The sequence below is a fragment of the Chrysochloris asiatica genome, unplaced genomic scaffold (genome assembly GCF_000296735.1).
Source record: "Chrysochloris asiatica unplaced genomic scaffold, ChrAsi1.0 scaffold00211, whole genome shotgun sequence".
NCBI classification, from domain to species: domain Eukaryota; kingdom Metazoa; phylum Chordata; class Mammalia; order Afrosoricida; family Chrysochloridae; genus Chrysochloris; species Chrysochloris asiatica.
Genome location: NW_006408729.1, coordinates 1353772 through 1368030, shown reverse-complemented (window position 1 = coordinate 1368030; position 14259 = coordinate 1353772). Strand labels below are relative to the sequence as shown.

Genomic DNA, 14259 nt, shown 5'->3' with positions numbered 1-14259 from the left:
CACTCCATCTCTCCACGTCATCATCGAAAATGTATTACTTTTGTAAGTAAAAAACCAAAACCATCAGTTGTATGAATGGCCACCAAAGGAGGGACTGGGACAAGTTTATCTTCACTCTGGCCATTCCAAGACCCCGACCCCCATCCCCACCCACGGAGACTCCAGTGTTGCTCCTTGGTTTCCAGGGATCAAGTCACAAGGAAATCCCCTGACGCTCCTACCACTCCTACCACCGGGATCCGTATTTCTGCTGGGAGATAGGGTGCCTCTAGAGACTCGATGAGCCCATAGGCCTGATCACTTGAGTGAACATGTCAAGCACGTGTACAACTTAGAGCTGCCTCACAAATGTCAGGTGTAGATTGGGAGCAGCATCAACCTGCTGCTCCTGGAACATTTTCCTAGCAATCTGCCATCATGGGACTTTGCCCAGCCTGCTGTATGAATGTTGTCCTATTTGGTTCCTGCCTTTTCCCTTCCTCTAAAAAAAAAAAAAAAAAAAAAAATCATTCCCAGTCCTTGAAAACCAGGGCCCAGCTCAATCCAGCAACCCTCTCTTCTGCGCAGGCCCCCCAGGATATCTGAGGCAGGGCTGTACCATCCCTGAAGGTAGCTGGGCCTTTGCCCTGTGGCCTGTAGTCTAACCTAGGCTTTCCCGGAGAGAGCCTCTTGTAGAAGGGAGAGACAGTGGTGGTCGGCCTGAGAGCCCTATTATAGGAGTGGTTCCTGCCCACCATTCCCAGCCTCTCTGGGGCGGATTTGGAGTCTTTCCCAACTCTGGGCTTCCAGATGGAGGTGTAAGGATTCCTTCCTGGAACTTCCCAACAGCCTCCAATCTTCTTTCTGGGCTCTTTTGCCTCTCCCTGAACGGTCCTGGGCCATGTTAAAGGCTTTTGTGAAAACTAAGCCACTGACTGGCGTCTCTGCTCCCCACCCGTGGCATCACCTCCTACAAGGCATGGGATTTCTAGAATGGGGTCTGGCCACCCTCATACTCCTGCAGAGAGTGAAGACATTTTCAGAGGAAACTCTGATACAACTCCATAGGGTCCCTAGTGTTATCCTCATCCCTTTATACTCAGATGGTTCGGCTTTAATTCCTGGCTGGTGAATTAGATTTTTGTGATTTTGCAGGTCTGCTCAGGAACTAGACTAGTCAGTAGCTTTACATGGGAATGATAAAGCAGATGCAGACCCCATCCTACCAGTTTGCCTTTTAGCCTCCCACAGGCTCTGCAACAAGAGGAGTGATAATTTAAAAAAAAAAAAAAAAAAAGCTTTCATTCAGAGAACAACAACAAAAACCCCATCACTGGTTTTCTAAAGAATCTCAGAAGAAAGATGAAGCTTTCTGCTTCTGCAAAGATTTATAGCTTCTGTAAACCCTAGACAGGGTCACTATGAGTCAACTTATTCAATGACACTTTGCGTTCTAAAGAATATAATAGGTAAAAAAATTTTATAAATGTGTGGCTGAGAAAGTTTTAAAGACATTCAAGTTCTATCAAGGTTATCTGGGGCTAATACCGAGGGAAAACCCACTGATACATGAAAATAAAGACCTGAAACCTAAGTGTTTCTGAAAAAATACTTCACAGAAGGAGATGGATGTTGCAGAACGTAGGAAAAATGGGCTTTGAAGAACAAGAATTTCCAGTGTTTAGCATTGTCTTTGAAAGTGTGAAACCCCAAATCTGAACTATTATACATCAGGTAGTTTTCTTTTGATACAGATTCACTCAGTAAATGTTTATTAAATGGCTGTTGTGTTCCATGCCCTCTACCAATTTCTGAGCATTCAAAGATGACCAAGATAAGGCTCCTGTCCCTAAAGAGCTGATTTAATAGGAGACAAACTGAAAAAAAGTATTCCTACTGCTCTGGTAGAGTATGTATATGGCCCATGTACTCCCCATTTGCAAGAATCCAAAGGTTAAAGTTATTGTTTCTATCTAATGTTGGTGTGGCACTGTAGGATCAACACTGAACTGTGGACCACAAGGTCGGTAGTTCAAACCCACCAGTTACTCCTGAGAAACTCTATACAGGCTTGCTAAGAGTCGGAATTGACTCGATGGCACTTAACAACAATAGCAATCTAGGTATGGGCTAATCATTTATAGTAATTGACAGAGATAGGTAGAAAGAGGAAGAATAGGCAGGGTTGAAGAAGAGACAGAATAGCAGGGAGGATGTGGTTAGGAATTGATGAGGAAGTGAATTATGGTGTGGCACGTTTGGTTGGCATAAGACAAATACTTCATATAGCATTAACCATGTCAAGAATTGTGACTTTGAATGTGGTGACAAACCTGATGCTTCTTCATACAACAAATCCTGCAGAGTTGGCAGCCTTCTTATTCGGATCTCAGCATCTCTGCCATCTACCATAGTAACATAGTCTAGCAATTAATAAATTCCTACAAGTCATTTCCAGTATCAGTACATGTTTTAGAAGTTCAATGAAGGAAGTCAAAGGTATTAGACATAGTACTGGACACAAATAAATGGTAGCTGCACCACAAAGGAAAGGTAGAAAAAAACTTGCTGCAGCCCAAACAGGCAATTTGGTAGTGGCTTAATGGTTCTTTAAAGTGCATAGAACCCTTTTTAGCCTGTGGATTTCCATTTCTAATTCTTCTTTAGAGGTCTCTATTTTATAACATCATTTTCCTTTAGTAAAACTATTTTGTATAAGTTAAGCATTATTCAAAGCCTGTTATTTGGAGAAAACACGACTGGTCACATGAAGAATATAGCACTTATTATATCATTCTTCTGCCTTACATCCTTTTAGCTGGCTAAATCCTAATCATCCCTCATGTCCCAGCTGAGGCCTTACTTTCTATGGAGAGCTATGCTTAACTGGACTACCCTTGGGTGCTACTACTGTGAATTCCCCAGGGCCCCTATACTTCCTACATAATAGCACTTATCATATTGTTTTACAGTCTTTTGTTTGCTTATCTCCTCTAGCAGATTGTCAGATTCTTAAGGACAGGAAGAAATACTAATCTTGATAATGTGCCTGGATTATTAAAGGCTGTCAGTAAGTATCTGTTGAATGAATATACTTTTAAAACCTACAAAAATAGAACACCAGATCAGCATTAAGTTTGTAGCATTTGGACTTATCTGACCAGTTGAGACATCTATCTGGCCATTTTCATTTGAAAACATAAATATAAAGGGAATACAGTGCAATAAAGTACTCAGAGTCTGGCTGATGTGAAAAGAAAACTTTTGTAGAAAAGGTGAATATTAAGCTATTCAAACTTTGAATAAAGTTGAGGCACAGCAGTCAAATGAAAAGAGAGGAGTAGAAAGGCTTCATGCAAATCAGTTTGGTGGAATTCTAATACTTATCATTTATTTATCTAATAACTACATGAAGATTAGGTTGAATTTTGAATTCGAGGTTAAAGATTTCAGATGGGATATAAATATATACTTCAGGTATACATATCACATGACATAAGTGGTATTTGAATATGATTATTTTTACAAGTTGGCAGGGTTTGACCTAAATTGGAGATAAACTCTGGATGATACCCACAATCAGATGAGGCCTTTTGTATAAGTGGGATAGGATGTGACCAAAGCATATAAACCTTTCTCCTAGTACTTCTCTGCTGGCTTGTCAGGTCTGAAATTCTTGCCACAGAAGTCACTCTTGTGGTTTAAATTACGGCCTGAGCAGACCCTTGCTGTTGTTGTTAAATGCCTTTGAGTCATTTCTGACTCATAGTGACTCTGTGTAGGGTTTCCAAGGAGCAGCTTGTGGGTTTGAACCACTGACTTCGTGGTTCAAACCGACCTTGTGGTCCAGTGCTTTACCCCACAGCACCACACCAGGACTTGCAAGAATATGTTAATAAGTGATGGTAACATACAACACAATGGTAGCTCTGGCTCCCAAATCTGATCTTTGGTTCCTCCTAGGAATGCAAGAGATTTCTCAGCCCATTTAGTTAGGTGTGACCATCACCTATGGAATGTAAGAGGAGAGATTTGCCAATTTCTATATCACTTCCTTATGGACTTCTGGTACAGTGTTGCAGGATAAGTACTGGACTGCTAACCACAAAGTCAGCAGTTCAAATCTACTAGCGCTCCTTGGAAACTCTATATGGGATCTCTATAAATTGGAACCAACTCCATAGCACTTAACAACCTATCACTTCCTTGAGCCCTGATGTGACACTGTAGGATAAGCAATGAACTGCTAACTGCAAGGTTGGCAGTTCAAAGTCATCAGCTTCTCTTGGAAACCTCAGAAGGGATCGCTATGAATTGACATACAACAACATATAACTTCCTTAAATAAATTTTGCTTGTCTTGGACTTTGTCTTTTCCTTCCTTCTGAGGTCTAGAAAGGACACATGGTGGAACTAAACTTTAACCAATTATCTAAGCTAAGGCAGAACACAGTCTCATGATAGAAAGTCATGGGTCTCTGGATGAACTCATGAGTAGAATTACCCCAACACCAGCAACCAGGCAGCCAGTTTCATCAGAAAAAAATCAATTTTTATTTTCTCTTATGCAGCATATATTTTGTCTCTTAATTAAAGTATGTTACTTTTATCCAGGGAGTACTGGTGTGGCACTGCAGGATAATGTGCTGGACTGCAAGGTCTATTTGAAGTGCAAGTTCAGCAGTTCAAACCCACCAGCCACTCCTCAGAAACCCTACATAGGGTCACTATGGGTTGAAAACGACTTGTCAGCACTTAACAACACTTTTGCCCTAATTAATATAATGTGACCATGACATAAATTTGAAAATTAACTATCTCTCATCAAGTCCTGGTGTGGCACTGTAGGATAAGCACTTGACCACAAGGTCAATTTGAGCCACAAGGTTGGTGGTTCAAACTCATGAGCCACCCCTCAGAAACCCTATATAGGGTCACTATGAGTTGGAATTGACTCAATTGCACTTCACAACAACATCTAAGGAATAGGAAGGCCCTTGCAACATGTGTCACAAGGGTAATAATGAACAGGGTTAGATTAGGGAAGGTGGACTCAGATGGGCCACTGAAATGGAGGGCTCAATTAGAGAACAGGACAAGGTCTTTTATAAAGAAGGTCTTTTTGACATCTAGATCAGGGAAAGAGAAAAAAAGCCAAGGTTATTGCTTGTGTACTTTAAAAATTTGGTAGAGATTAATCAGATAAAATAATTCTCATAGTTATAAGGAGCTCTGGTAGCGTAGTGGTTATGAAACGGGCTGCGAACCTCAAGGTTAGCAGTTCGAAACTACCAGCTGTTATGTAGGAGAAAGATGAGGCTTTCTGCTCCTGCAAAGATTTACAGCCCCAGAAACCCTGTACAGGGTCGCTATGAGTGGGAACCTACTCCACTGTATGCAGCCACCACCAGCCGCCATAGTTATATAGAAACAGAGAAGAGAGAAAATAGCAAGGCAAAAGTAGGAATTGATGAGGGGCTGCCTTATGGTGTGTGTTTTTTTTGAAACAGAAAAAAAGAAAGAGGAGCCCAAAAAAGTTCAAGGGATGAGCGTCAAAGTGACTGTGAATCATGAAGCTATGACAGTAAGTGTAAGTCAGGACAAGCTGTTGGCGGATACTGAACTCGTTCTTTTACATGTTCATTTTAAATTGTGACAGTACAGCAAAGTAGAAATGTCTCTATACAAAGAAAGATATATGATGGAGTGTTTGAAAAAAAAAAAAGTTAAGTTGAGAAATCAGAATTGGAGATATAGAATATTACTACCATTGTAAAGAAAAAGCCACACTGTGGTTCTACTGCATTTTAAGCATAAACAGGACATATTTCAACTTCCATCTTGATAAAAGTAGACTCCCGTAGCAGTTTTCTAATTATTATATTCGGCATTCTCTCTGTTCCCCTCTAAACTTGTACAGAACTTTTTCCTTGAACTTCTTCATTTTTATTTTGATCCTCTGCTTTCTGGAGAAGCCTAGGGCCCAGCAAACCAATAAGCAGACTTCCAATTGGTGCTGTAATGAGGATGGCTAAAAATGCCACTGTCAACACATCCATTCCATATTCTTCGAGCTGTTTTTCTCCATGTGATCTTGCTGTGTCCAAAGCTACAGATCCTATTGCAGCCTAGAAAAGTTTAAGGGTAAAGGAGGAAATATGGTACAAAAAACACATATAAAAAAGGAGAATTAACCATTTGCAAAACAAAAACAAAAACTATTTGCTTGTTCTTTTGTTCAACAAAAGAAAGTTCTATTTAGCCTTCTTTCAAAGTACACTGCATTTGGTTTTGATTATCTGAAAACTCTCTGCCGTTGCATAACAGACTGATGATTCACAGGCACCAATTTGTATAAGTTAGTTATTATTATTGCCTGCTGTCATAAATATCAGGCAAGTGAATCTCACAACACTAAGCAGATATAGACTCACAATATCAATTACAATATCACATGAAGTTCTGCATATATTAAATTTCTCTTGAGTAAAGATGAAAGTAACTGGTTGCCTCGTTCATTTTATCTTTAGAAGTTTGTTATTAAGAAGAAAAAAAAGTAGAGGAAAACTGCAATGATACTTATTGGAAGATGGTGAAGTTTTAAGCTTGGGCAAAAAATTTAAGAGCATATATTGCTTTAGAGACTAAGCTAATTGTTAAACATTAGAAAACATGAAAGTGATAGGTACCTTAAGTGATGTGAATTTAAACTTCATTGTTGTTGTTGAGTTGTTCTGACTCATAACAACCCTGTATATGGTTTCTGAGGCTTTAAATCTTCACTGGAGCAGAAAGCCTCATCTTTCTCCCTCAGAGTGACCAGCAGGCTTAAACCAGAGACCTTGTGATTCCCAGTCCAGTGTTTATCGAAATAGACATTTGCTAACTTTTGCCTCAGGAGTTGGTGGAATGTTTATTTAGAATTTATCTAAGTATTATGAAAATTCTGATTTCCTTTTAGAGATAAATTACAGTATGGGGATTATAAATTCACATGGGGAAAATGTATCAATTGGCTGGTTATCCCTTTATCCCTTAGAGCACAGCAAAGCCTCTAAGACAATGAAATAGATAAGAACATATCAAGTGCATCAGACACAAAGACAGAGACTATTAGTTGTTCTTAATATGTGAATGTCCCTTTTCTATAATAGAACTCTTGAGTTTTCCCTGGTCATAGAGCTGTCCAAGTAGCAACTTTCCCCCCAGGTCTCCCTTGCAATTAGATGTAGCTCTGTATCTAAATTCTGGCCACCTAGATGTGAGCAGAAATGATAAGTACAATTTGTAGATTGTGCCTGGAAAGGAATGGATGGACATGCATGTCCCTTATCTTCTCCTTTCCCTCTTCCCACTAGACTGGAAATTATAAGTTGTAATTGTCACCTTGGACCCACAAATGGAAGGCATATGCTGAGTGAGGATGGCAATCATTCTGCCAGCTCTGAAATGTCCATGCTGAACTACTGGTGAGAGAGAATAAAAAGCTTATTTAACATTTGAGGGTTCTTTGTTACTGCAAAGGACCTCTGGTGGTGCAGGGGGTGTTGGGTTGCTAACTACACGTTAGCAGTTTGAATCCACCAGTCACTCTGTGGGAGAAAGAGGAAATTTTCTGCTCCTGTAAAGCTTTATATATCCTTGGAAACACTACACAGGGTCATTATAAGTCATAATCAACTCAATGGTGGTGGGTCGGGTTTGTTATTGCAACTTCCCCTGTACCCCAATTCTACATTTCATCGATTCTTGGCAAGAACTGTGCACACTGCAAGATATGAGTGGGCTTCAAAAAGTTTGTGGAAAAATGGAATGAAGATAATAGATGTTTTTTCACAAACATTCTGAAGCCCCTTCATATATTTTCAGTTCTCTCTGTAGGTGTATGTTTTGGAATTTGTGTATTGGGTGATGTTATGAATTTAATTATGCCCCCTCCCACCACCAATATGTGTTATAAATCCTAACTCAGCCCTTGGTTATAATCCCATTTAGGAATGGGTGTTCTTTGTTATGTTAATGAGGAAGTATTTATATAAATTGTGTTTTAAATTGATCTCTTTTGAGCTATATAAAAGAGCAGATGAAACAGGCAAGCAAGTATAATTGAAAGACAGCAGATTTTATGCCACATGAAATTTCCAAGAAACAAAAAACAGATGCTGAAAAGACAAGGAATATTCCCCCACAGCTAACAGAAAGAAAAAGTCTTCCTCTAGAGCCAGAACCTTGAATTTGGACTTCTAATCTCCAAAACAGTGAGCAAATAATTTTCTGTTTGTTGAAGTCACTCATTTGTGGTATTTTTCTTTTAGCAGCACTCAATAAATAAGGAAGCTGAGTTGAGATGTAAAATGTATTTCTTATATTAAGCCACAGTCAAAAAAGTTTGAAAAACACTGATAGGGAAAAATATAAGAATGTCTTGTTTCTTTTGCAATGGCAAAAGTAATTGCAAGTACAATACTTGCTTTCACAGAACAAACATTATCAAAACATTCTGGATTGTTTTTTCTTATTTTATAATTTGCCTGCATGGTGACAAAGTGCCATTTTCAAATTTTAACATTTTATAACAAATTGTTCATACCAAAGCTACTAGGATCACTGATATCTAACCTAAAGTTCTCAGAAGTCATGTGAAAAGTTAGAAATAAGCTGAGGTAAAAAGGATTTCCTTTACTGTACTATTTTGACCTAACAATGATCTTAACTATTATGTCTCAGACATCTTTGAAACACTGATGGCAAAAAGAGAAACTTCCTTGGAATAATGCCCATACCCACATCCAAACAAAATCTGACATATAATTACAGGGCATATGAGGGGGCTTCAAAAAATCTTTGGAAAAATGGAATTGAATGATAACAGAATTTTTTGACAAATTTTTTTGAAGCCCCCTCATAGATATTTTACAAAGTCTCCTAAATTAAGAACAACTAAGTTTTGGTGGTGGTGGTGATGTGCCATGGAGTAGGTTCTGACTCATAGCAACCCTGTACAAGGTTTCTGAGGCTGTAAATCTTTATGGGAGCAGAAAGCCTCATCTTTCTCCCATGGAACAGCTGGTAGGTTCAAACTGCTGAGCTTGAGGTTCACAACCTGATTCATAACCACTAAGCGACTAAGTTTTAGCTGCATAAAAATAGAAATCTGTATATTTAAATATGGGATGAAAACAGTTAAATCTTGTTTGCTGCAGTTAATCTTAAAATGTACAATACAATGCAATAAAAAATATATTACATTTGTTGAAAATCATAGTCTATATGGTTCTAATTTAATTAGCAATTATAGGTATCCTGCAGGAGAAAGATAAGGTTTTCTGCTCCCGCAAAGATGTACGTCTCAGAAACCATAAACAGGGTTGCTATGACTCAGAACCCTTAACAACTGCCCTTAACAACAATCTAGGATTTCTACCAAATGCATGGCCAACAATTTCAAGAACCTATCTGTAAGTGCTTTCATAATCACTGTTGTTAAGTGCATTGATTCAGTTCCGACTCATAATGACTGGGTATACAGTTTCTGAAGAGCTGCTGGTGGGTTTGAACTGCCAACCTTACAGTTTGTAGTCCAGTGCTTATCCTACAGCACCACACCAGGACTCAAAGTCATTAGAATTCACAAATTTCAAGTTGAGTGAATGCAACATTTGGCAGGCGGTTGGCTGGCTGGCTCTGTGCCCTTGAGTTGGTTCTGACTCATAGCAATCCCATAAAGGATTTCCAAGGTTGTAAATCTTCATGTGATCAGAAAGACTCATTGTTTTTCCCTTAGAGTGCCTGGTGGTTTTGAACTGCTGACTTCGCAGTTAGCAGCCTAATGAGTGACCCATTATGACATCAGCGCTCTTTTGGCAGGAAGTTATACTTGTTTAAATAATTTAAAATCAAATAATAATCTAGAAAATCAATAAAGCCTTTTCTGAGCTCTTTTAAATAAATCTTTCCTCCCTTATGTATAAAAATTGACCCAGCAGCATTGATCAATAACCATGTTGACAATGAAACATTTTCAACCAACAAGATGGCTCATGTTATTTTTTGTTTCACTCTCTTCTTGTCTGGATTCTGAAATGAAAAGAGGTAACAGCTATCTTGCTGTGTTATTTAGAGAGATATGGCTGGTAAAAATTCAAATCTTTCCCTTCTGTTACTACTGCTTTTTAGTAGTGTAGGGATTTATTAGATTTTTATTTGTACCCAGTGATCTAAAAAATAATGATTTAACATATTTAATAAGGAATGAATAGACCCTTCTGTCACATAATGGCCATCTCTGGAATTGTTGTACTGTGTTTATAAAAGCTAGTTTGAACCCTTTTCCATTTAATGACTGAGTTAAAACAAAAAATGAATAATTAATAAACTAAAGATAAAACTTTTAAAGAGTAGGTTAATATTATTTTCATAAATTTCACTTTAATCACTTAATGTTAACCAAGCTTGAACAAATTTATTCAATATTTCAGTGTATCAAATAAATAGCAGTTAAAATGTTAAACCATTTTATTCATCGTTACCTGGACTGTAGCCTTGGGAAGCCATGCAAAAGAAATAAAAAATTTTTCTTTTATGTTAAAACCAGCGAAACACACCATCAGAAATGTTGTCAAAATTCGTATCAATACTGCAATGCCCAGGATGGCAACACAAAGGCCTGTAAAAAAACAACTTAATTTTTGTAATAATAAAACACTGGAAGAGGAATTTCAATTCATAGTTACTGATTTGAGATACAGTCATTTCACTTAACTTCCATGATACATTCTGTGAACTAGAATGGTATATGATTTGGGCATTGTGTGACACCATAGTATACACAGACAACCTAGATTATGAACAAATTCAGTTCCTAAATCTGTCTTAAAATCAAATTTATATGGAAGTCACAACAGTTAGGTATGGTTTGTATCTAATGCCAGTTAGTCAAATGTTTGCTGGTATATCATATATCCTCCTATGAATAAAAAATATAAACATTTCATATAAATATTATAACATAATAATACAGTAATCATCATACTCATCATCATAATGTTTTGATGCATGTTGCAAAACAGTGCCCATATTATGTTATGTACCTTGAATTTATAATATAAAATGCTTTACAGAGATTGGGACCAAGGATATATGTGGTTAGACATGGTCTAAATGGATGTTGTTGTTGTTAAGTGCCATCGAGTCGGTTCCGACCCATAGCGACCCTGTACAGGGTTTCCGAGGGTGTAAATCCTTACGGGAGTAGAAAGCCTCATCGTTCTCCCGCGGAGCGGCTGGTAGTTTCGAACCGCTGACCTTAAGGTTCGCAGCCCGATTCGTAACCACTACGCTACCAGAGCTATTAACTGTATTATCAACAGAAAAATTAGAGAACACTAAAGTACTTAAAATACAAAATTGGTTAGGCATAATTTATCAAAAAAATCAATATTAAGGGTAAATCAGACCATTTATTTAAAATAAGATACTTTTCTACATTAAAACTAGAAATTAATAAAAACATATTTGAAGTCCTGGTGTGGCACTGCAGGCTAATGTGCTGGATTGCAAGGTCGGTTTGAATCATAAAGTCACGCTAACCAACTGCTTCTTGGAAACCCTATACAGGGTCGCTATGAGTTGGAACCAACTAGATGGCACTTAACAACAGCAACAACATTTGAATTTCTACAAAGGAGAGCTGAATGTTATATCTCTGGTGCTTTCTAACAAGAGCCACACTTTCTTCCTTCAGTTTACTTAACAAGAATTTAAGTGATAACTATGCTTGAGGAAGACCCCCAACAAGATGGATTGGCCAAGTGGCAGCATCGATGGACTCAAGCGTAGCAACAGTAGTGAGGTTGGCCCAGGATCGGGCAGTGTTTCGTTCTGCTGTGTATAAGGTCACTATGAGTTGGTACTGACTCGATGGCACCTAACAATAACAACATGCTTGACAGGTTTTGAATTAGGCACTGGGTACACAAAGATGTACACCTTTATGAGCATCAAAGTCAGAGGAAGAAAAAAACAATATACAGAATGAATTCACATACAATGTGGTAAGCACAGTATAAACAAACCAGTAAAATGGTGTAAAAGAAAGAAAAATTGACATTTTCATCAGGGGGGTTTAGAATTATTTATAGAGTATATGAGACCAGAGGTGATATTCAAAATATTTATCAGTCAATCCGAACGGAGCTGGCTGTGTAATGATCAATGAGAACGAATACTGGCAGTACACAACTGTTTCACCATATTGGTGTACTGTTGTTATGTGCCGTGGAGTTGGTTCCAATTCATAGCGACCCTGTACAGGGTTTTCGAGGCTGTAAATCTGTTGTTGTTATTGTTATGTGCTGTGAGTCAATTCTGACCCATAGCGACCCTGTATAGGGTTTCCAAAGAGCAGCTGGTAAGCTTGAACCACTGACCTTGCAGTTCAAACGGCTTTGCAGTCTGGCACCCTAACCCACAGCGCCACAAGCTGGTAGTTTTGAACGGCTAACCCTTAGGATAGCAGCCTGATTTGTAACCAGATTTGTACCAGAGCTCCTTATATTGGTGTATACTCACAGCATATTAGGCTGGAATGGCCAAACTATTGTAGTCAGGTGCTGTCAGAGTCAGTTTTGATGCACAGTGACCCTATGTACAATATTACGAGACACTGTCTAGTCCTGTGCCATCCTCACAATTATTGTTATGTTTGAGTCCAATGTTGCAGGCACTGTGTTCATCCATTTTGTTGGAAGTCTTCCTCTTTTTCACTGGCCTTCTATTTTGCTAAGCTTGATGTCCTTTTTCAGGTACTGGTCCCTCCTGATAGCATGCCCATTGTACATGAAACAATGTCTCTCTAGGCTAATTTTTTTTTTTTAATTGTGAATTGAGTGATAGTTTACATGGGAGAACATCAGTTTTACACTCATCCTATTGTATTTCCTTTCATTGCAATGATTACAATCCCTTCCATGAATCACCATTCAACAGTATTTGCTTCTATTCCCTCTGTCCCTCTGTTTTGTTTTGTTTTGGATGTACACCAAAACACTCAGGAATATACAATCATTCAAACAACCAAAGGGTATAACCTGCAAGCCTGCTTCCTGGCTGCCAGCACACAGCCCCTCTCCCTCCATGAGTCTGGAGTCTTCAACCACTCCATCTCTCCACGTCATCATCTCTGCCTCCATCTCTGGCATTGCCGTTTCTCTGAATAGGGTCCCACACTCCATTCTCGCTCTTCTCCCTTGATGGTCTCAGAGTCCTCAGCTCCTGGCTGTAAGATCAACTACTCCTCTCTCTTTGCTATAAAACCTTTACCTTTACAGTTGTGACAATCACAATCAGTCATGATAATAATAACTCACTACTGACTCATAAGAGTCTTATCCACATCTCCTTTCACAACCCTTGTCTAGACAGGATGAAAACCACTCAGTGGAGATTCTACCTTCCCCTGCACACTCTGAAACTAAACTCCCTCTTGAAAACTTGGTGCTTTTGTTGTCCCCCCATTTTAGGTAGCCAATGTCTAAGTTGCCCATCCCTATCAACCCTGTGTACACAGGGAATGGGAATGATCCTTGCTGTGAAGATTCCTTCCCTCTTGGTTGGTATTTTAAGCTACTATATCCATAAGTAAAGGTCAAGTTCATCAAATTGTAGCAATTTATGTTTGTTTTATCAAAAATATTTTTCTTTTCTTTTCTTCTTCTAGTGGAGTTCAGCCATTGAAGCTAAGTCAAATGGGTACTATCTGCAAGTATGGGAGTTCTTGTACATCTCCCCTCACTTTATAACAACTGAATGCTTCACTCTCAGCTCTGGCCCTCTATGGCTATATCCTTGTCCATGGGCTCAGGAATCCCTAGGTCTCACCATCCTTCTGGCCAACCAGGTCTCACCATACTCCAAGTTGATGGGAGTCTATGTAACGTGGTTGGACTCAGCCCACATCTTCATTGCTGCTTTTCCCCTACGTCCATTCATCAGTAGGCCAACATGGTTGCAATCAAGAATACATGCCTGCTCATGTATTACCTTTAAGTATCAGTCTTGGAAGGGGCGGGGTCTCTATCCTCACTTTTTAAAAAAATGTTTTATTGTGAATTATGTGATAGTTTACATGGGTGAACATTAGCTTTATGTTCAACTTATCATATATTATTTCATTGTCATGGTTACAATCCCCTCCATGCATCATCAACCAACCAAAGGTTATACCCTGCAAGCCTGCCCCCTGGTCATCAGCACACAGACCCTCTCCCTCTCTGGGTCTAA

At 38.9% G+C, this 14259-nt stretch overlaps 1 protein-coding gene across 2 annotated transcripts in view; it reads right to left on the bottom strand.

The window, feature by feature from the left end:
* Positions 1 to 5750: 5750 nt before the first annotated feature.
* Positions 5751 to 14259, bottom strand: part of SLC9B2 (solute carrier family 9, subfamily B (NHA2, cation proton antiporter 2), member 2) — a 71615-nt gene continuing 63106 nt past the window's right edge. The window contains exons 9-10 of one of the 2 annotated variants that reach the window (XM_006872712.1): positions 10509 to 10645; positions 5751 to 6107 (exon numbers count right to left, since the gene is read on the bottom strand). In XM_006872712.1, coding sequence (XP_006872774.1) covers positions 5886 to 6107; positions 10509 to 10645 — 359 coding nt within the window. In that variant the 3' untranslated portion in view covers positions 5751 to 5885. The remainder of the gene's footprint in view (positions 6108 to 10508; positions 10646 to 14259) is intronic. The other variant, XM_006872711.1, reaches the window with a different exon arrangement.